Here is a 20,680-nt window from a genome sequence, read left to right as displayed (position 1 = left end):
GTTTATTAGACGACCATTTTTGTCGATTTAAAATAAAACTTCAATTGAATGATTTAAAGATTTTTCGAGAAGTGCAATCTGAAAGTAAAAATTGTAAAAAAAAAGTTTGTTCGAAGGAAAACGTAACGAAAGCGACACGTTAATGTTTACGGGTCGTATGCTCTTTGCTTTCGACACCCGATGTCTGTATAAAAAACAAAGATCTTGACAAAATATATTAAAGCACAACATTTCTGTGTACCATTATTTATTTTATGACCTTTGTATGTTCATTATTCCTGTCAATTATTTGAGAGTAAAGGAAAATACAAATGAAATAATTTTTATAACAAAAAAGAAGATGTATTTCAACAAACATAACAATACTTAGTTCGCATTTCATAAACTTTTCAAACATTTAGTAATGTTTTATTTTTTTACATCATAGCGTGAGTTACATTTACTTTGAATAATTTGTAGAGATAATATCACTGAGGCAGTCGTTTTGAAATGGCATAAGTATTTTATTACCTTCGTATTTAAAATTTGTCGTGCATCAGATCCATCTTGTTTTTATAGAGTAGAACACCGATAAATTTATAGACACATTTGGACCAAAATTGGAGATATTTTTTTTTTTTTTTTTTTTTTTTTTTTTTTTTTTTTTTTTTCATTATTACTTAAGGAGTTATCAAGACATTTACAAGAAGACAACCTATGAAATTTCATGAAATTGAAACAAATGATTTGAATAATTTTGTGATGGGAATACGTAAATATATGTTATACGTATGTGCTAACACATGATGCTTAATGCTTTTCATATTAATTACAATCTATATCAACAGCAAATTGATGTAGTAAAAAATATCAAGGCATACAATTTTCCAAAATGCGACTTTTTGTAAGATAATATTCACCGTGACTATATCTACATCACTAGATATTTTTGACACTCGTCCTGCTTGATTAAGCCTTTGGAGCTATTAATCCTTTCATTATGTCGAAACTGTTTCCATCAGGATGAACAGTGAATACGTTTCCTCGCTTTCCTTTTACTTGCAAGAATCCAAACTTATCGATCCCTAAAATTTTAACCTCTTGTGATGAACCATCCTGTAGAACTACTGTGACTTCGGCATCCCTGGAAATTTTTTTTTTAGTTTTTATAAGCTATACTACTTTTTTTATGAAAAATCAAATCAGTAAGTTTATTTGTCTATATTACGTGTGCATCCAGTATTTGTAATAAAGTTCGTAGAAGTAATCCAGGTTGCCGTTTTGTACTATGTTAATTAATTTTTCCAGTTCATTGAAGGACAGTGCCAAAAATTTCTCATAAGACAATTTCTTTAATTTACTTTTAGAAACGTCATTGTACTTTTTTATCATGTCATTTATGCAAGTTGTTGGAGAACTATTCGAGAGATTAACGCCCATTCCTGCAATATGTATGTCAGTGTTATACACATTATTATTATTACTATTATTACTATTATACACAAGCTGGAGGTTCTTTTATATAAAAATTACCTATGTTGCAAATTATGGTTGATTTAACAATAGATATGACAACGAGACCCCCAATCTTTGAACCACCTCCCTCATAGATATCATTAGGCCACTTAATTCTAAGATCTAGATCCTAAATGAATGACATGTGAATTAGGACTTTTGACTAAATTGAAAATTAGAAGCTAAAACTCACCTGGTATCCTGGAATCGACTTGACTGCTGTGACTATCGCTACTACCGTCAAATGCTGAATTAGTGATGGTTGTCCACCAAGTGGAGACATTAACGGAATATGGAGTTGTACCGTAAACATGGCACAGCCTTCTGGACTCAGCCATGCATTACTATTGCGTCCTTTGTTAAACAGAATCATTCATGAATAATAATACATGCCTAAAGTTTCACATGTGATTTGATAGATACCTTGACCTTTTGTTTGTCTTAACGGAAGAACTGCTAATCCATGGTGCAAAGCTACACCGCTCACTATGTCGTTAGACGACGTCATTATGTCTGAGTATATCACCAAACGACCTATTGCTTCCGTGTTGAGGTTCTATTTGTTGAGAATAAAAAAAAAAAAATGTGGTGCAATAATAGGTGTGAAAAAGTATTCAGAATTTACTGGAAAAAGTTGGTTGGGTCAACGTTATCGTTACCTCGAAGTATTCAACAGTTGAAAAGTTGTCCGGGCACCTGTGCACCATAATCGGCAGAAAAGTCGCGGACGCGGGTTTTGGATGAGTGGACGTGCCACAAAATTGCAACTCTATCTTATCAGTTTTCAAAACGTCGTTCGGCTGCATTTTGTTCTTCAACTGCTTCAGCATTTCTATCTTCAGCTGTACACGAATACAAGGCATGCATTATGAGGTGTAGTAGTGGATCGCGATGCATATCATTTCAAGTCGGGAAACGCGTGGTGTTACGGGTGAAAGAGAATTTCGTTGGTTTCCGATAAAGTTATGTAGTGAGTGCTGTGTGCTGTATCGTTTGATTTGTATTCTGATCTGTGAATAAGTCAAGTTTTTTTCGTAAAGTTCATAACCAATGTATTTAATAATAAAGTGTCAAGCCTCTATGGTGCTAAAAATTTGAAGAGAATAACAATAAAAAAATCGCAGTACAAGTTGATATTGTATACCACTAGAAACCTCGTTTCAGTGACTGATGAGTAATGAAAGATAAATTAGACTCACGTCGTGCCGACCAAGAAAGAAAGCCGGACAGTAGTCAGGCGGAGTCTTTGGCTTGGGAGTGACCTCGACGCCAAGATGAGTGCCGAGGAGATCGGCAAATATCTCGAGACGCGCGAGGTTGCTCTGCTTGAGAGCCGCGAGCTTGCTCTCTTCGAACAACTCGTACTGTGCCGGATCGGCCTCCAGGTGGATTTGCGAGAAAACAGCGCGGCCGGCGCTCTCCGTCATTCTGGCCAACAGAATACTGGGTGTGTGCCAGGTCTCCTCTGAACCCAGAACCTTGACGTCAAAGGCATGCAACTTTCCCGCCCGGTCGCTCACGCTCGCCGAAACCGGTGTCGGTGGCGTCGCCGATCTGAAAGGGGATCTGGAGTTAGTGAAGCATCAACCACGTGCGACGAGGACAACGACTTTGTATTTATGCTTGCGTGCATACTTTGACTCCTCCTGGTCTTGGGAGAACTTGGTCTTGACTGGTGACGCCTGGTAGCAGAATACGTGGTGCATCATGCGCACGTGCTTCCATTTACCGTAGGAGAAGCGCACCAGCTCGTTCTCGCGAACTTCCGCGGTCTTGAAGGTCGGCAAAAGAGCCGTCAGAATGTCGGAGCAGAGAGCCAGAAGCTTGCCACCACGGACTAGGAACTCGACCACTTGCGAGGAGATCTCGCTGCCTACGTTGCCGCACACTATCACCAAGTTTGTCGTCTCCATCCAGGCGTCGTTTTGAGATTCCTTGGCCGATAGCGAATAAATTGTGTACCTGCGGAGAACAAAAATTGTGCACGATATTTCGATAGTACACTCCGTGATTCGTCTTTAGGGTTGATTCACGCGGCTAACTTGTTTTCTTTGAGAATCGTTTCGAGCACGTTGCGAACGTTGTCGCTAGCAACTGCACTGTCGGCGCAAATGAAAATGTTCGGAGGTCTTGCATTTCCGTTGGGACGACCGGTTTCAGTTTTGTAGGGTGTCGAGTAGCTAAAAATCAAAATTTCATTGTTGACTTCACTTGTTTTCCTTTGTCATCATGAGATATAATTATATAAAAATCAGGGTACTTTGTTGACGCAGGGGTAGCGAGTGACGTCCTGGACGATGCCACGCTCGTAGTCGACAAGACTGTATCTCTACTGTCGCCGATCCTCAAGTTTTTCACTGCCTTCAGTGAAGCTGCACTGGTTAAATTGTCCATCGAGCTATCCTCCAGAATGAACTCTTGGGATCTCGCGGAACTTAGATTCGACAGTGAGCCTACGGATGAATTCAAGTCTATTGACTTTGCGAGCTTGTGATCTAGTCTTGACGTGGTCCCGTTTATCCCAGAGCTGGCTAATGCTGGAGTTGGGGGAGGCGTTGACGGCACCGGGGAATCTGTCAAGTAGTCTGGTTGGAAGGATTTTTAACGATTATTGTGAGCGACACCGCGTATACGTAAACGCTGTTAAAAAATTTTTTTTGTTCAATCATACCAGAAGAGTCACTTAAAATCTTCATTTCCAAAACAGTCGGCATTTGTAACGTTATTGGTTGACTTCCTGGTGACACAACCAAGCCAGGAATTTCTTTTACTTCAATCGGTTGGTTTTGCTGAGATACCAATCTCGAGGTACTGCTGACTAGTCTTAATTTCTTCACATAGGTATCCCACTGTGAGCCGCTGATTAATTCTAACGAAAAATTTCAAAGATTCGTCAATAATTTTTATAACAATAAACTTTATCGTTACTTTTCGTTACTTACTTTTACTTTCCACCAAATTGAAGCGTTCGTGATTACACACACACGGTTTACCAAAAACTGAAACAGCTGTAAGTTCAAAGATTACATAACACGTTACATGTATTTTACGTATAAACGGCAGTTACGGTATGTTGATGAGCGTACTTACATTCGATCCGCGTCACAGGTAATCCATTATTAATAAAGCATTGTCCCTGCATTAGGGTAGTAGAGAACTTTGTTATATGGTCTAAATCGGTTTCAAGTATCACACCAAAGTTTTTGTCTGAAGTCCATGTTACTATCAAACCATAATCTTCGAGCTGCGTTTTATTCAACAAAGTAATTTATTTTCAGTTATACCGGTGATAGAAATTTATCAATGATAATTATACTTTACGAATAACATCACCTTTGTAGCTTTTGAGGATGCTTGAGGGATGTAGTTGTTTAAATCTGCCTCGATGAGTACGTGCATTTTTGCATTTTGTTGGAGTGGTGTTTGAGCATTATTATGAATAAATAGAGGAAATATCGTTTTACCTAGTGGAAATAGTAACCAATCTGATACATCGACTTGTTGCTGCAATAAAAAAAAGAAATAACGTAAATAAGAGACACGTTTAAAAAATTTTTGTTTATCAACAGTGCATAAATACTTGAGGATATATAGTACACAGCCTTTTGTCTCCTTGGAACCAGAGGAGATCTCCTAGTTTAGCGAGATTACTATTGTTACAAAAGTGCGAGCTGAGCATGTCCTTGCCATTGGAGTAATTGTGACCATTCTGTAATTTGTTTTTGTTGCCATTGTTTTCTAAAAATACAAAAATGCATCTATTTAATATCCAATATATTTTTAGTCCAATACATGATAAAAAAAAATTCACCATCTTTGACTGACGATTGAACTGTGGCTGCTGTGTAGAGCATGACAGTTGGCCTTGTGGCCTCTGGACCTTGTAAAATTGACTGGAGACGCGTCCTCAGAGAGGATAGTCTCCATGACTGTACCCAGGTCGCAACCATGTAGAAAAGAGTCAGCAGCATCTCCGATGGATGACAATGACAGGGCGAGATGCATTTATTGTTGATGGCTTGGAGAAGAGAGCATGTTTCGATGGGTTGCAGATCTGCAAAAGGAAGCCCTGCCAATGAGAATTACATTTTTAATTGAATAACGTTCGCGGGTACGTAAGAACTGTCATTCTTATGCGCCAGAGTGACTATCGTAATTACTTATCACAAGACGCGCAAAATTCGCAAAATACACATGCCCTAGACGATTTGACACCAATTTTAAGACTACAGCAGCCTTACGATCGTGTACTGCGAACAAAAGACTTTGAAGAAGACAAATCTAATGTTATCTGTGTTAATCAATAATTTTCGATTCATGTAAAAAAATGACACGGGCTCTGACACGATGATTTCAATACACACAACGGTACTGAGAGAAATGACCGGCAGTATCTACAAGTGAGCATTTACTTTTTGTTTATTTACAACTTGGTACTTGTTAATGCTAATTGTTGTAAGTATATATATATATATATATATACCTGTAAACAACTACATATGCGAAGTTGTGGACGCGTGGAACTGCATGCACCAGCAGCAGCAGACAGCCAACAGCAGACGACAACTGATAACTCGATCCCAGAGACATCTATGATTTCCAAACTTAACTCTTTCCGCGCTATCTGCTTTACTTTTTGTCGATAAAAGTAGAAAACTACCCTAATTTTCTAGTTATCTCCAGATAATAATTAATATTAGGTTGCGCTCTACGTTACCGTCAGGTCGGTAAGTCAACTACCTTGAGTTTACTGGCGCTCTGTTCCGCAATCTATCGTGTGATTTTTCTCGTCGCTCCAAGACACTACTGACGTTTTTTCGTTTCAAGTGACGAAGAAAAGCACATCTCATATTTTGCCCCTTAAAATGACATGGAGGGATATGAGTTGAGCTTTTCTTCAGATAATTGCACGTTTGCCACCCCATGCTGGCGAATTACACGTGTGGGTGTCACCTACAGCATAATATATTCTTTACTTTTCGTTCCTATAGGTACTTATATTATACGCAATATATACTATTGCCGTCTTTGCTTGTGGCTTTGTGCGTCAATATGAAGCGTGTATACATGTGTACCTTTACGATGTACACACCAATCATGATTAGGTATGTTAGCTACTCATGAAAATTAGTCAATTTGATTGTCAAGCGGCAGATTACCTGATACATCATTTCCCCCCCCCCCCCTCTTCTCTGTCATTGTATGGATGGCACGACAAAAGGTTCGTTTAATTAGAATGGAATTTCATAGCTCGCAAGTGTATTATATGCCTTCATACATAAATAGAAATTGCCGATTTCTACAGCGCGTATAATACGATCAAGGAAAAAAAGAAAAAAAAAAAATCTGTTGGTATAAAGAAAACTCTTGTATTTTTTTGCCACGTCCATTCAAACGCACGTACAGGTAGCTCTGTACATTGTACGCGTGCATTTATCCATATACTATTATCATCCGGTATACGTCATAAATGGTATACCTATATTCCAGCTTACCGATCAATCGCGTCCACGTCTCTCTGCCTCCCTCGGCCTCTACTTTCATGCGTCGCGATTTCTTTTCCTCGAGCCACAGGACCCCTATCTGAATTTTATTCCTTCTACGCGTGCGAGGCGATCGAGGCGACGTATTATATTTAAAAATCGATATCACTCAGCAACCAAAAATTTAACCCGATGAAAATACATTGGGCGTTACTACACGCCCCTACGAATATTAATTTTTACACATATGTATGGAATGTGTATACATCGCTGAAAAGCCGTATCTCGTCTGTGGTGTCGGGGAAAGAAAAACATGACAAATAAGTATATACAAACCACAGAGCACGTACCTATATATGATAACAGAAGGGTGGCGGAGGAGGAGGAGGAGGGGACAATTTTTCAGTGGGGAGCCGAGGCGAAGGAGCATCTCGAGCATGTGTATGGTGTGTACTTATTTGTAATTGCACGTATTTTAAGACTTTGGGCGAAAGTATAAATAGTAGAAGGAGGGAGAGAGGAGGCAAGCTTCTAGGTGATGGTGTTGGATTCGTATAGCTATTTTACCTCGAGTTTCGCTCCCCCCTTCCGCCTCCCGTTAATTATTTTTGTTTTTTCTCTCGTACACCCCTTGCCTTTGTTTTATATAAATAAGTATCTGCCTCCACCACCTCCATGTATACATTCTTCGATCCCCTTGAAAGTTTCCTTCCCTCGTATCCTCCTTTCTGTGTATCCCTTTCTCTCCACATACCGAATCTATCGAGCTGTGCATGTATACACATAGGTTGGCGCTGTCTCGGCTCTGCATCAGTTCTGCATTGTTTTGAATAATGCGGTACCCAACAATCGATCTGGAAAGGCATTTTTTTACCACACTATTGCTTTGTGAGGAATTTTTACTTTGGTTGTTCTTTATTTTTTTCTTTTTCTTTTCTTTTGTTTTTTTTTTTTTTTTTTTTTTCGAATTGCCGAAAATACTGTCTCGTTGGTATACACAGTGCGATCGACTCGAGTGTATCTCTCAAATGATTCTCATGATTTGGCACCGAGGCCGTTAAAATACAAGAGTCGGAAACGTTTTTCTCTTATCTTTTTTTCTTATTCAATACTTTACAGTACGGTAAAAAATTTCTTTTTTTTAAAACTGATTCATGAGCCGATGGTTATGAATATATGCGTTAAAAGTCATGCCGTGTGTGCATACCCTTAGTTACCCCTGCTAATAACACCGATTTGGATGAATGAGATTTTTTCATGCGCTTTGAAAGTGGCGTGATTGGAAAAATGTGCTTTCATTCGCGCCCAAGTTATACATGTATACGTAGCCTCCGGAGTTTATTTCGCGAATGAGGGAAAAAAGCGTTAACCTCTACGCACATATCTACGTAGAAAAAAAAAAAAAAAAAAAACTTCCAACGAACTACCATCCGTATTGTCCGTACTTTGGTAAATCGAATGCGAGTGAGAAAAAAAAAAAAAAAAAAAAAAAGGATTCAATGAACACCGGCTAAACGGAAGCTGTTTCCAACCATTTGCAGGTATTTTACCACATCGTAGAACCGCATTGAATAAAAAATCGGGTAAAATATCTTATTCCCTCGAGCTTGCACTCAAACACTTTATGCACACATCTTTGCGCCCCGGTATATTTTTGCCACGCATACCTTACAGCGAGCGCTTATTTATCCCGTCGTGGAAAAACCCGCTCACATTTATATCACGTATTCGTCTCTTACGCCCTGCACCTCGGGTATAGAATATACATACGTTTGTCCCTGTATTTATGCGTTCCACGCGCCATCATCGTTGCCAATGTATATATGCTTGGCGCGCGCGTGCCTATATATTTACATACAGCTCAATCTCCCCTTCCCCGTAATGCGCTGCATATTTTCCCCGTGTCACGGTGTTGCGCAGGAATATACTCATGCCGTTCGAGAATAAAGTATTTTCCAGCTCGGGTGAGCTAACCGCGATGCGTGATCTCCTCCTCCTGTTCCGTCATCTTCTTATTCCGAGTAAGTGCATTTGCCCCCCTCCCCCCATGGATCCATTTCTTTGGCTCCGTTGTGCCCTTGCCACATGTGCAGCTTTTTTTTTTGTTTCCACCTCAGCCCCTTCCCTTTGTTCCAACGGCCGCTCAACAGCCCCCCGCCGAAGTTTACCACAACTTGGCGTGTACATTATTATACACCTATATATATACACGTATACGGTCGTGTACCCAAGTACCTGCAGCTATACGCCCTCGAGTCTAGATGAAAACGACGACGCTATTCGTCGGGAGTTAATTGAGGATGAACCTGTAGTGTGGCTCCTCGTTTAGTGTCTCCGCGCTCGAGCGAGGTCCTTGTCGCCGAGACCATTGTCAACTCGTTGGCGCGCGTCTCTCCCTTTGACTCGATTAATTATTGAAAAGAAAAAAATAAATAAATAAACGCGTCCCTTGTAAGCACAGAAAATCTTCTCCTCAATATATTTATTTAATATCTATATACGCCAGTCGATTCTTGTGTACGTATACATAAATATCAATACACGTACAGCTGTTATCCCGGCAAAAACCTGTCCCTATATATACGGGGTGGGGGGAGATATCCTTAACGTTATGTATACGACCCAATGTCCCATCGTGCGAGCGAGGCGTCGTTTTCTCGCAACCCACCTATCCATACATACACCCACATCGATCTCCACCACCCACCCCCTCCGGCAACTGTTTTTTTTTTTTTTTTTATCGCCCCGTGTACATATATATCGTGTATATGTGCGCGTGCACCCTCCCTCTCCTTCACCTCGTACTTTTTCTTCATTTTCCGTGATCCCGATACGCGTTCCCCTTCCTATACTATATATTATATACGCTTAGTACATGTGCAAGCTCGCACGCTCCCCGATTTTTCCTTGTTCTCATTTATCTTCTTTTTTTTTTTTTTTTTTTTCCATTCTCTCGTCATTTTCGAATTCGAACACGTGGGATGTACCATAGCAGAATCCTGAGCGGACAACCCACTCGCGGTCATACGGTGTACACCCATACATGGCACACGCCCGCAAAAATTTGAGGCGGCCGTGGTGCTTCCCCATCATCTTATTGGGGCGACGGCTCAGTTTGCAGTTAACGTGCACATGTGTACACCTATACATGTTTGCGCGAACTAAACGATACGAGGCTTATTATTTTGCTCTCTCTATACTGATGCCCCGCATTGTCAGAGGGGCGGACTTGCCCTCGTGTATGTGTGCGTGGGTGTACGTTAACGTCACTCGAGCGCGAGGCATGATGGCAATGGGGGACAGCGGTCAAGGGGCCCTTTTCGAAGCGGCCGACGACCGGGTGCTCTGTGTCGTGGAACTGTTTGTTATTGAGATGGACGCGACTGGGGGTTTGTTTATCGAAAAAAAATGCCAAATGGCATTTACCAGCATCTTCATCGTATTCACTATGCTCGTACAATCTCAATTATAAAAACGTGCGGGATGATGTTTTTTGGTTTTCTTTTTTTTCTTCGTTTGCAAATTTAAATGCAACGCAATGAATAATGTGTATAAATCTACACGCGAGCTCGAGCAAACAAAGAGACCTATACCACGTAAATGGGGCGTACGTTGTACAAATGTATGACGTGTGTATGTACTACGTACTGTGTGCGGCATAAATCATTTCGCAGGCGATAACCGACAGGACTCGACTGACGGTATAACGACAGGTCGTACAAAGTATACGCGAGCTAAGCCTATATTGTATTGTGTGTACAGAATGCGTGGAATTGATTTGAATGGGAGAGCAGGAACGAAGCTTTTACCTTTGTATTTTTTCACTTTACCTCTGGTAGCTCTGTATAATCGGTATTCATGTACTTTTGCTTTTATATGCTACGAGAGTATTTGTATAGAAATGCTATGGTACATTATATACCTATACCCACTGCGTGTATATAAAATATTTACTTAGTGGGTAACCGATCGAAGTTGGCAATTAATGTAACAATTTTGCAGCTTCGTCATCCAAAGGTTGCTCCGTCATTTTCAATAAAACCCCCTGGTGTCTTTTATTTTCCCTCTTTTCGTCCAAACTTTGTTTCTTCTCTCCCTTGGATCGAAAGAGCAAGGGTATGGAGCAATCAAAACCATATACAATTAAGGCCCACTGTTAGGTGCGTTCGTGATTCAATCGATTGATAAACACAACAATTTTACAACTTGTAGAAAATTTTACAGCTATGAACTTTTTGTGTTCCACCGAATACGCGGTGAGGGTTTGCGATCAGCTCGTGCCTTATTTGTTTTAAACGTAAAGTATGAATTAACGTTTATCAAACATTGTGGCATGACCACGTATGGTTTTAGATTTTTACTTTAACATGTATAAATAAACTCAAAAATATGCAAATTGGTTAACAAAGGTGAATGAACATTTGAAATTAGGAAGAAACAAACGTGTAGAAAAGATGAAACGGAAAATAAACGTACAAATTAAATAAAATGATTGCCAAGTTGCATGTATTAGCTCAATTTAATATGGATATGGATCCGGAGTGGAGTTTTAGGTTGTGATACGTAAATAATCCCCTCCGAGTGCAGGTGCATTACCCAGAAACAACGGTCGCTTTTACGCGTGTACATCCAAAAGCCAAGGCTGTTGCGACTACTATTTTTGCATTCGAGTGCTCTCGCTGCATGTATCGATCACTGTTTTTTGTACGCACCTTAATCCTCGCTGAAAATACTGTACCACCGGGGAAAAAGTGCCTTTTTTTTTCTACCGCGCGCAGCTCCCGGTAACTCCTATACGTGTATCCCAACTGCTCCCGTATTCCACCTTAATCCTCTCGAAATGACCAAGGAAGCCGTACACACACCGGCCCCTTTCGCATGTCCAACAAACTTTTCCTCCGGACTTGCCTCCCCGTGCTATAAATATGTACGCGTTGTGCTGGCATTTCTCCCTCCCTCTCGCTCCTTCTCCATTTTTTTTACTTATGCATATGTACTTGTATATTACCCGTACGATAACGACTCCACACAAAATCATCCGGATACGGTTTGTTGTGATTCATGTACTTTTACGCGATGGACCGAAATACCGGTCGTTCATAGCTGAAGCGACATGCAATTTTTTATTTTTTCCTCTATTTTTTGTATTTGTTTCCAGAAGTGGCAGGTTGAAACTTCGAAACAAAAGCTCTCACGCGAGGGATTGTCGAGCCAAATACATCTATTTTCTTGATAATCACTCGCAAAGTACCGGTGTAGTTATCAAAGTTTGCATATTATCTTCCCGCGTCGCGTCGGACTCCGACAGTTGTTGAAATTTTCATGAGTCAACGGCGGAGTATGGGGCAAAATCGTAAAGCTCTCCAAGAGAAAGGAAAAAAAAAGATCATTTACATGTACTAACTCCCCATCGGTATTCCGTGACACGCCATCCGCCCTATACTTCGGACATCGCTGGCTCTATAATTCCAACGCGAAACGAGAGAAACGGGAAAATGCCCGTAAAAACATCCATGGTACAACCCGTAACCATACATAGTTTAAGTTTGTACAAATGAAAAAAAAAAAAAAAGAAAAAGAAAAAGAAAAAATATATCCCCCAAATTCATCCCTCATCGATTCACCCGATTCGTGTGTTGTACAAAGTAGGGCTTGAATTCCCTGTACCTATACATCCCATACCGGACGGAGCGAGGAGACTCTTTATACAGGGGGTGACAGACCTCCTTGCGCACTCCCAAGGGGCGTGGCTATATACCGTGACACGTGTTACGCCACGCACCGGCCGATAATATTTCGCTCGACGCCGAGTACGAGAGCTTTCATTAACTCGGACAGTCGACTCGATGCAGCCGAGCGGCTTGTATGTACTATATGGGCAACGCGTCACCATTCCAGACGGGGGAAACTTTAGGGAAGAAGGTATACGTAACAGTGCGTGGGTTTGTTCACGTGACGCAATTTCGCTCGCACATTAGGTAAAGCTGGTCATCCGTCGACGAATCTATATACGTACGAGTTTGTTCGTTGGTAGGCGTATGGTTAACATTAGTTTTCGGACCGCAAGAACATTCGGATGCTACTGTGAAAAAACTCGGCTTTTCGTTGTTATCGTAAAAAAAAAAAAAAAAAACATTTGAATATCTCGAGGGTTTGTACGTGTTTCAGTAGGTACGTTGCTCCTGGGATTCCGCGTGATGTGCTTTTTACGCAAAATAATTTTGTTTCATAAAGACACGATGAACAATTAATCGAGTCTAACTTACAAATTAAATCAAGCGACCGAGCTGGTGTATCAGATTTTCGGTGAATTTATGATTTGTGCCGACTACATATTACGAAATATATAAATTTCGAGAACCCAACGTTAATTTATGCAGAGAACGACGAATGAGTTTGTGAGCACGCAATGGCTCCCACCACGAAATTCCACGTAGGTATGGGTACCTTATACTCGTGAAATGACTTACTTCGGACGTATAGCTCAAACGCGCTTTCGTGCTCGTGCGGATATATTGTAGTTATATTAAACGTTCACATGAACACGAATGAAAAACCTTAATCAATCACCACGACCCACGCGCTGTTTACAAACTCCAACGCGATGTAAAATATCTTTTTGTCCCTGTTTCCGTTTAATGATCTCTGGACCTTTTTAGCTTTGTGTAGAGGTTGTTGCAAAAAAAAAAAAAAAAAAATAATAATAATAATAATAATAGTTCGAGTTTATACGCAAAGAGCGAGCAATTCGCGGGAATCAACTGAAAAGAGTTACGGATATTCCGAGGTGACTCTTGTACTTTTTAAATCTTCGTTAGGGCGAGTTTCTTTTTCCTGCTTCCCATGACTGCTGTTCAAACGAAACAAATAAAAAAGAAAAAGAGCATTTTTATAATTTCGTATGATTCTCGTACCATAATATTTTGTATGTATACGATACCCCGCGAAACATCAAACGACTACGCGTCTTTTTGAAGCTTCGCTCAAAATAATAACCAACGTATCCGTGCCCTGTATTAATGAAGGGAAAGGTCGTGCAAAATGATATCCGTGGAGAAAAACGATCCATCTCGATTTCAGCGTATTTATCAAGGTTATAAAGTTAAAACTGTGCGCAATATTTGAAAATAATTCGAGTTCATTGCTGATGCTGACAGCGAACCGTTTACTTTTGTATTTGCAAAAACGTTGAAGAATATTGGACACGTGTCGTTTGAATTTATATTTTTTTCAATCGGAATATAGAAATTCCGTTTGGGTCGAAATGATCCCTAGTGGCTCGCATCTGGGGATTCGGGGATCATTTTTCTCTATCGTATTTTTTAGTACTCTGTGACATATATTTCTCTCGAGTATAAACGAAAAATTGGACAACCAGAGTGAGAACACACCTGCGTGAAAAGCAATTCTTTTGTGTAAGTGCTCCCTGAAAACAAATACAATTATCTCGCCAGTAAAAATATTTTTTTTTTAAATTGTTGTGAAAGTTGCAGTCAAGATAGTGTGTAGCTTCATTACACATCATAAAAAAGAAAAAACTTGCTTCTTTAGCCCACGTTAAAAAAGATTTTTTTCTCTTATCTGCCCCTTCACGGTATCCAAGAGTCGCTGGCTACGCGTCTGATGCTGAAAGAGATGGAGAAAAATAAAATTTCTCCCCGAAGCTAATAAGTCCGGGTTTACCGAACAAGCCGACTTTGCTTTGACGGCGCGCCACTAAATTCATTAAACTCGTGGCTCCGGGCACACAGCAGTAGCTGTTTTCCTTGGAGGTGACGTCCGCAGCTGCTCGCATAACACATGTTAATGCAATTTGGTTGGCCTCTGTGCGCTTCTGCTGGCCGTTTTGAAAGACTCACGCTATGACTGTTTTACATATTAACCGGTAGTACTTTAAGGAAAGATTTTGCCTGAAAAAAACCTTTTATTAATTTTTTTTTTTTTTTTTTTTTTTTCCATTTGGTCCGACAATCAAAGTATCCATTAAAAAAATCATTGGATACGTTATTATTTTAACTATAAAAGAAAAAAAAAAAAATACAACAATAGGAATTCAGTTCTTACGAATAATCCACCAGATGGACAACGTTAAGGATTTTTTTTTCCATTTGTCCATTCGATAATGTGCATATTCACGAATTTTATGATCAAAATATGGGATAAATGTAGTTAATGTCATAGCGAAAGTAAGGCTACACATTGCCAGTTCCTGTTTCGAGCGCGTGGAAAGACTCTGTCATTTTTACGCTCGAGCGACTTGTTGACAGAGAAACAAGGCCAAACTATCGCGACTGGCAGGACAGGGGGAGGGGTAGGGATGAACAGGAAGTTTTAACGAAATCCACGTAAAGTTGATAAAGCCCGTGTGACGCGCACCGCTTCTTCGCGATGAGGAAAGATAATTTTTCCCTCGTCATGAAAGTAGTACGTTGTGTATACATAATCTAGGATTATTCACGTCGTAGGATACGAAACTTTTCGCATACCTGGCAATTATTTTTTCAACAAATTGTTTTTTCTTTACTTTGGTTACATCAACTTCGTATAACTGACTGACTAGATAATACCATCCACTGCGCTTCTACTCTGTATTTGCTTGTTATTTTATCACATCGCCTGTTTTTCCACTACATTCTACATTATTATGTTAACATGCTCATAACCTGTAAATTTCAATAAATAAATAAACAAATTAATGTATTCGAAGAGACTGTAGAGCCAGAGCAAACAATTAAAAATCCAACCTCATCGGCAACAGGCGGGAGAAGAGTGTATGGCCTTTAACGTTGTGTCAGTAGAAAAGCGCCTTTTACGTCAGCCAATGTCTGATAGGTCAGATACTTATTTCTGTTATTTTCTGATACGAGTGTACTTAACTATATTCAAAATTTTTTAACACCAAGAACAAAGTACACATTTACAAATAGCCTTCAACGCGGTATCAGTAGAAAAACGCCTGTTAGGTCAGCCCCTCGCTTACGCGGCACTGTACGCAGAGTAAATACCTAACGCGCCAGACAACTGTTTCTGTCGTGTTCTTTGGTACTAGTGTACGCTCCCTATTACATGTATCATTTGCTCGTGCACGCGAAAACATGATGGATCCTTGCAGCAAGTAACTGTTATGTAAAAAAAAAAAAAAAAAAAAAAAAAAATAGTTTTCCGTTCCAATCTTGCGTACCGGTAGTGTGCAATTTCACAAGCAACAGCAGCAGTACTGGCTTCAGGCGAGAGATCACTGTAATGACGTCGAGAGATCCACGCAGCCTTGCGCGTACGTTAATTGGCAATCAGTTCACGGGGCGCACGAGTGTATCTGCCTCGGGTTGCTGTGCATACCCTTAAGCGCACGCAGCGGATCTCTTTTTATCGCCATCGGAGTTTACCGGGCTTTTGTGCGCGCAGCGTGAATTTTCACGCCAAGCTGCTACCGCTCTCTCCCTCTATCACTGAAACTCAAAAACCTGTAATGATCCTTCAAGTGTGTACTGCTATTTGTGTAGTTTGAGTGCGCCTTTTAAATCGATAGACTGTTGTTGTACGTTATCCATTGCTTTTTTAATGATTCATAATATTATTATTTGCACTGCTTAAAGTGTAGTATTACATTTTTCAATCAATCTCGTATTGTAAGTAAGCTTAATTACCATGTGCTTTGAAACATGAATACCTCCGTTACTTTTACTCCCGTACAAACTCCCATACTATAATGGCTACTATGGGCCCACAACCCTTAGCTCTTACATAGAGAATCAAATAGAACATTCTCCTCATCCATATTTCTTTTTTTTTGTGTTAAGCACTTGCTCTTCTGTCACGGCTCCAGTCTCTGCTGTATCACTGTAGTGTGCGTACACTGTGTGTACAGGCTTACATGCATAAATTTTTAGTGGAATAATTATTCTCTGTGTAGAGAAACGTCGGAGCATACTGTCCACGTGTGCCTTGATGATTTAATTTTACGGCTTTTAAACTTAGGCAATGTCACGTGTAGAGTTGCCTGTTCTGTTTTCATGCGCGGAGTAACGAAAACTAGGGTAACGTTTACCATGAAGCTTTGGCTAATCCTGTGACGCTGTGCAAATGAAAAACGAAAAATTATTTTAAAACTATACGGTTAAAATTATTCTTCAAAAAAAAAAAAAAAAATGGAGAAAAAGTGTAATAGCTGGTTCCAACTTTGCCTAACTTTCATGGTAATGATGTCCAACGTGTACAATGTTTCACGGGATACAACAATTACAATCGCGTGATGCTTTTAGCACGTGTGACGTGTTTTTTGTTACGAGAATGAACTTTATGAAAGAAACATGTAGCTTGAAGTATCTTAAAGTTGGAAAGAAAAAAAAAGCAACCACAACAGTTTTTTTATCCCCACTTTGCTGTCACAAGTTTTTCTCCGAGAAGTACTCCGGTAGCTCAAGGGAAAATTCCCGTGTAGCCTTTCAAGTAATTTTCATAAGAATTTTTTTTTTTCGCATCTTCCACCCGAAAGACAAAATCTTTGCTCAAAAGATGCGACATAAACCGAATCTGCATCACACCACGACACACACACACACACAGGGTCGTAACGTACCATATACGCATGTCTGGCGCAGGCGCGACGCCGCGAGAGTCCACGATGCCGGGTTTCTGTGCACTGTGGGAGTCGACATCAGTGCGCCGCGGGGCTTCAACGAGCGTTGGTCTTCAAGTTGGACTTGCGTACACTCGTACCTATACAATCGTACACCTCAGTCTCGCGGCGAGCGGCACGTGTTCAAGCCTCTCCACAGAACTCGCTTCTCCTCCCCCAAGTGTGGATGTAGTCCTGATTTTACTTTACTTTTTTTTTTTTTTTCTTTTCCATTTCCAAACGCAATTGCCAAATCTGTTTGTTCAATCGAGGAAGAATCGCTGCCGCGAAGACATGCCCGAATTCACCCCCAAAGTACAGAGGGTGAACGCTCGGTAATAGCATACCAAAGCTCACGCGTTCGAACATATATACACATGCCACAAGCACCGTGAAACAAGCCGGCAAAAACACACGGGATGTAATTGGCTAGCTTCGTATAGGAGAACACACACACACACCGGCTGTCAAAGACTCGATCGTAACACCAGGACTGGAGGAACCCGTGCACGGAAGCGGTTGGCCGAGGTAAGCCGTAATTTATTCCCTCTGTGCGCAAAGTTTGTCCGCTTTAGCTTGTTTTTTCGGGTCCCACAGCTTCCATATCTTCTCTGTTGTTCAACGCTCGGCGGCCCGGAAGCTCATTTTCATTCGTTCTTGTGTAATGTCAATACACCGATGTAAATACCTGTCCTGTGAGCTACGTTAGATCCGAGTGGTGGGGGAAAAAAAAAAAAAACAAAAAAAAACAAGTGTCGAAAAGGGGGGAAATTTCCGAGCAAAGGGTCAGAGCAGGAGATAGAAGGAGGGGAGAAAAAAAAAGGAAATTTCATCGTCAAAGGGTGGGTGGAATTGGTGAAAACGTATTGAAGGGGCACGGGCCACGGGGTAATTTCGCGGTGCTGCCGCTTACATCAGAGTCACGGGCGCAACGTGGTCCCGCGGAGTCTTTCATCAGAGCGAGGGGGCTTGATAGGGGGAGACCGGCGCGTATGTATACGTGTACTATTTTACGATCGCCCACGCGATCGCTCGGGAAAAAAGAAGAAAAGCGCTCGGTGCAATTTCGCGGCAAGCGCCGTCATATCAGCGGAGCAGCCCCATTTATATACCATGTATACCTGTACACATCTGAGCTTCTGGAGCAGAAAGTACACATATGCCGGTATACGCTGGCGCCGTGGCCTGGCGTTTCATTAGAGGCGCGTTGTATACTTGTACACGCGTATGGACATAGCTGGCCCCACGGCTGTTTATCTCGATTTCGCTATGACTCCCCCCCCCCATTTCAACGACCCTTCCATGCGCTTACCTCTTTTTTTTTCTTCTTCACATTTGCTGCCCTCCGTGGGCGAGGAATAAAATTGTTATCTTTTGTTTCGCGCCACAAAGTGTAGCCCAGTTGTGATTGTTCGTTTCACCAACTTTAGCGGCGCTACGGGTAGATATATATGCGTGTACGTAGCACACCCACGTATGTGCTACATGAAACCACCCTCCGGGCCGAGTTTGGAAATTTATAATGCACCTGTTGCCTTCGCTCGCCCCCCACCTCCAGCTTTCGCGGATGGTGGTTGCTTGTTTCGTTGTGGATTTTCAGATTTTCGCGCGAGTGACGGGAGCCTTTTTTTTTCTTCCTATCCTCTCTGTAATCCACAATGGCCCTTTGTTTTTCTTCGAATAATACGACGGAATGGCCGTGTTGCGGATTTTGAAAAAGTTTCAGCAAAGCACCAGTGCAACGATCGTACACGAGCTGCTGCAGAAAACAAAGGAAGCTTTCATAGAGAGAGAGAGAAAAATAGGGCTCGCGTAGTTCTCGTGGCTGCACTCGCGCAAAGTACAAAAGTCACGTAGAGCTTCGGAATGACGGATCCGCACGTTTGGGGATGTTTTCCACCCCCCTCTTTACCAAGTATACGGGTATTATAACACACGATGCACCTACCCCCAACCCCGTGTATCATATATTATGTTCCAGTCTTGAACTCTGTTTCCTCCGATCCTTTGCTGACGCTCGCGTGCTTTGCGTATGTACCTATATTAATTTGTTGCGTACGCGTACTGTGCATTAATTCACGATGTATCAATACGTGGATCGCGCGCTTTAACTTTTGTACATATACATATTTGCAGTGGTTCAGCAAAGCTGCTGCTGGAAAACATCCCTGGGTTGTATAGCGCGCGTGTTTCTCTCTGTAAGTACACCTACAAGTGTATGATATACATACAACGTGTTGCCACGACAACGAGAGACGTATGCCATCATCGCCATCCTATATGCATATTTATAAACACGTTCCGTCGATTGAGCATGTACATATTATACGCATGTAATGAAATTCAATCTCCATGGCCTCTCTCTCTCTCTCTTTTTTATCCCAGGCTCCACTCGCACTTCTTGCAGGACACACGGTATATCGCTTCCACTGTTACAGCTCTGTCAACGTTGCTCATAAACGCAAGTAAATCCAAGCAAATACCGAACAGTAGGACGCGAGGAATAAACAATGGCCTCGACGCGCCCACGTGCCTCGCGTACAAGTGTACCCCGTGTTATTCGGCTGGATAATCTCATCGAATTCACAAGCAAATCTCGGCTTGCATGCCTCTGTTATCTCATTTATCCTCTGCTCTGTGTATATGCGTACGGTATATATAATGTATGTTACTCGTGGGTGTCCCTTTGATCTGTGTTTCGATATTTTTTTTCTTTTGTTTTTTTCCCCTCTCACGTTATTTTTACCAGCAAAATACGATGATCCACGTGACATGTGTGTAAATCATTAGCAATGATCTCCACGTACGGTAAAATAAAAAAAAAAAAAAAAAAAATTAATGTTAAAAAAAACACGGATGCGTCGGTGATTAAAAATTTCTACGTGATGCGCTTCGCCACGGGCGTGTACGACCATACGGATTCTCAAACTTCACTGGAACAAGTCTCTTGGAGGATTTTATTTGTCAACAGCGCTCAGCCAAAGAAGCTCCACCCAAACCCCCGTAAATAAACACAGTATGCGAAAAAAAAAAAAAAAAGTGTCGATCGAGTGGCCGGGAACTCGTTAGTCGGAGTAAATACGCT

At 41.1% G+C, this 20,680-nt stretch overlaps 1 protein-coding gene across 2 annotated transcripts; it reads right to left on the bottom strand.

Moving 5' to 3' along the window:
• Positions 1-399: 399 nt before the first annotated feature.
• On the bottom strand, positions 400-6,015 carry Hcs (holocarboxylase synthetase-like protein). Of its 2 annotated transcripts, XM_089589605.1 has the most exons (18): positions 5,978-6,000; positions 5,655-5,888; positions 5,306-5,563; positions 5,075-5,232; positions 4,828-4,998; positions 4,585-4,738; positions 4,437-4,502; positions 4,166-4,363; positions 3,755-4,079; positions 3,537-3,674; positions 3,130-3,456; positions 2,694-3,048; positions 2,154-2,336; positions 1,918-2,050; positions 1,688-1,848; positions 1,513-1,624; positions 1,208-1,421; positions 400-1,123 (listed from the first exon to the last, which is right to left on the bottom strand). In XM_089589605.1, exons 3-18 carry the CDS (start codon positions 5,463-5,465, stop codon positions 949-951), a joined length of 3,030 nt encoding a protein of 1,009 aa, XP_089445731.1. In that variant the 5' UTR covers positions 5,466-5,563; positions 5,655-5,888; positions 5,978-6,000; the 3' UTR covers positions 400-948. The 2 variants fall into 2 exon arrangements, with proteins under 2 accessions (XP_089445731.1, XP_014203672.2); XM_014348186.3 differs by lacking the exon at positions 5,655-5,888 and having other exon boundaries at positions 2,694-3,060; positions 5,306-5,548; positions 5,978-6,015.
• Between the last annotated feature and the right edge of the window lie 14,665 nt (positions 6,016-20,680).

This window comes from Copidosoma floridanum, unplaced genomic scaffold (assembly GCF_036245765.1).
Source record: "Copidosoma floridanum isolate Cflo_tuat_1 unplaced genomic scaffold, Cflo_Japanese_pri ptg000009l, whole genome shotgun sequence".
NCBI lineage: Eukaryota > Metazoa > Arthropoda > Insecta > Hymenoptera > Encyrtidae > Copidosoma > Copidosoma floridanum.
The sequence above is the reverse complement of the archived record's forward strand: the minus strand, read 5'-3'. Positions and strand labels throughout refer to the sequence as shown.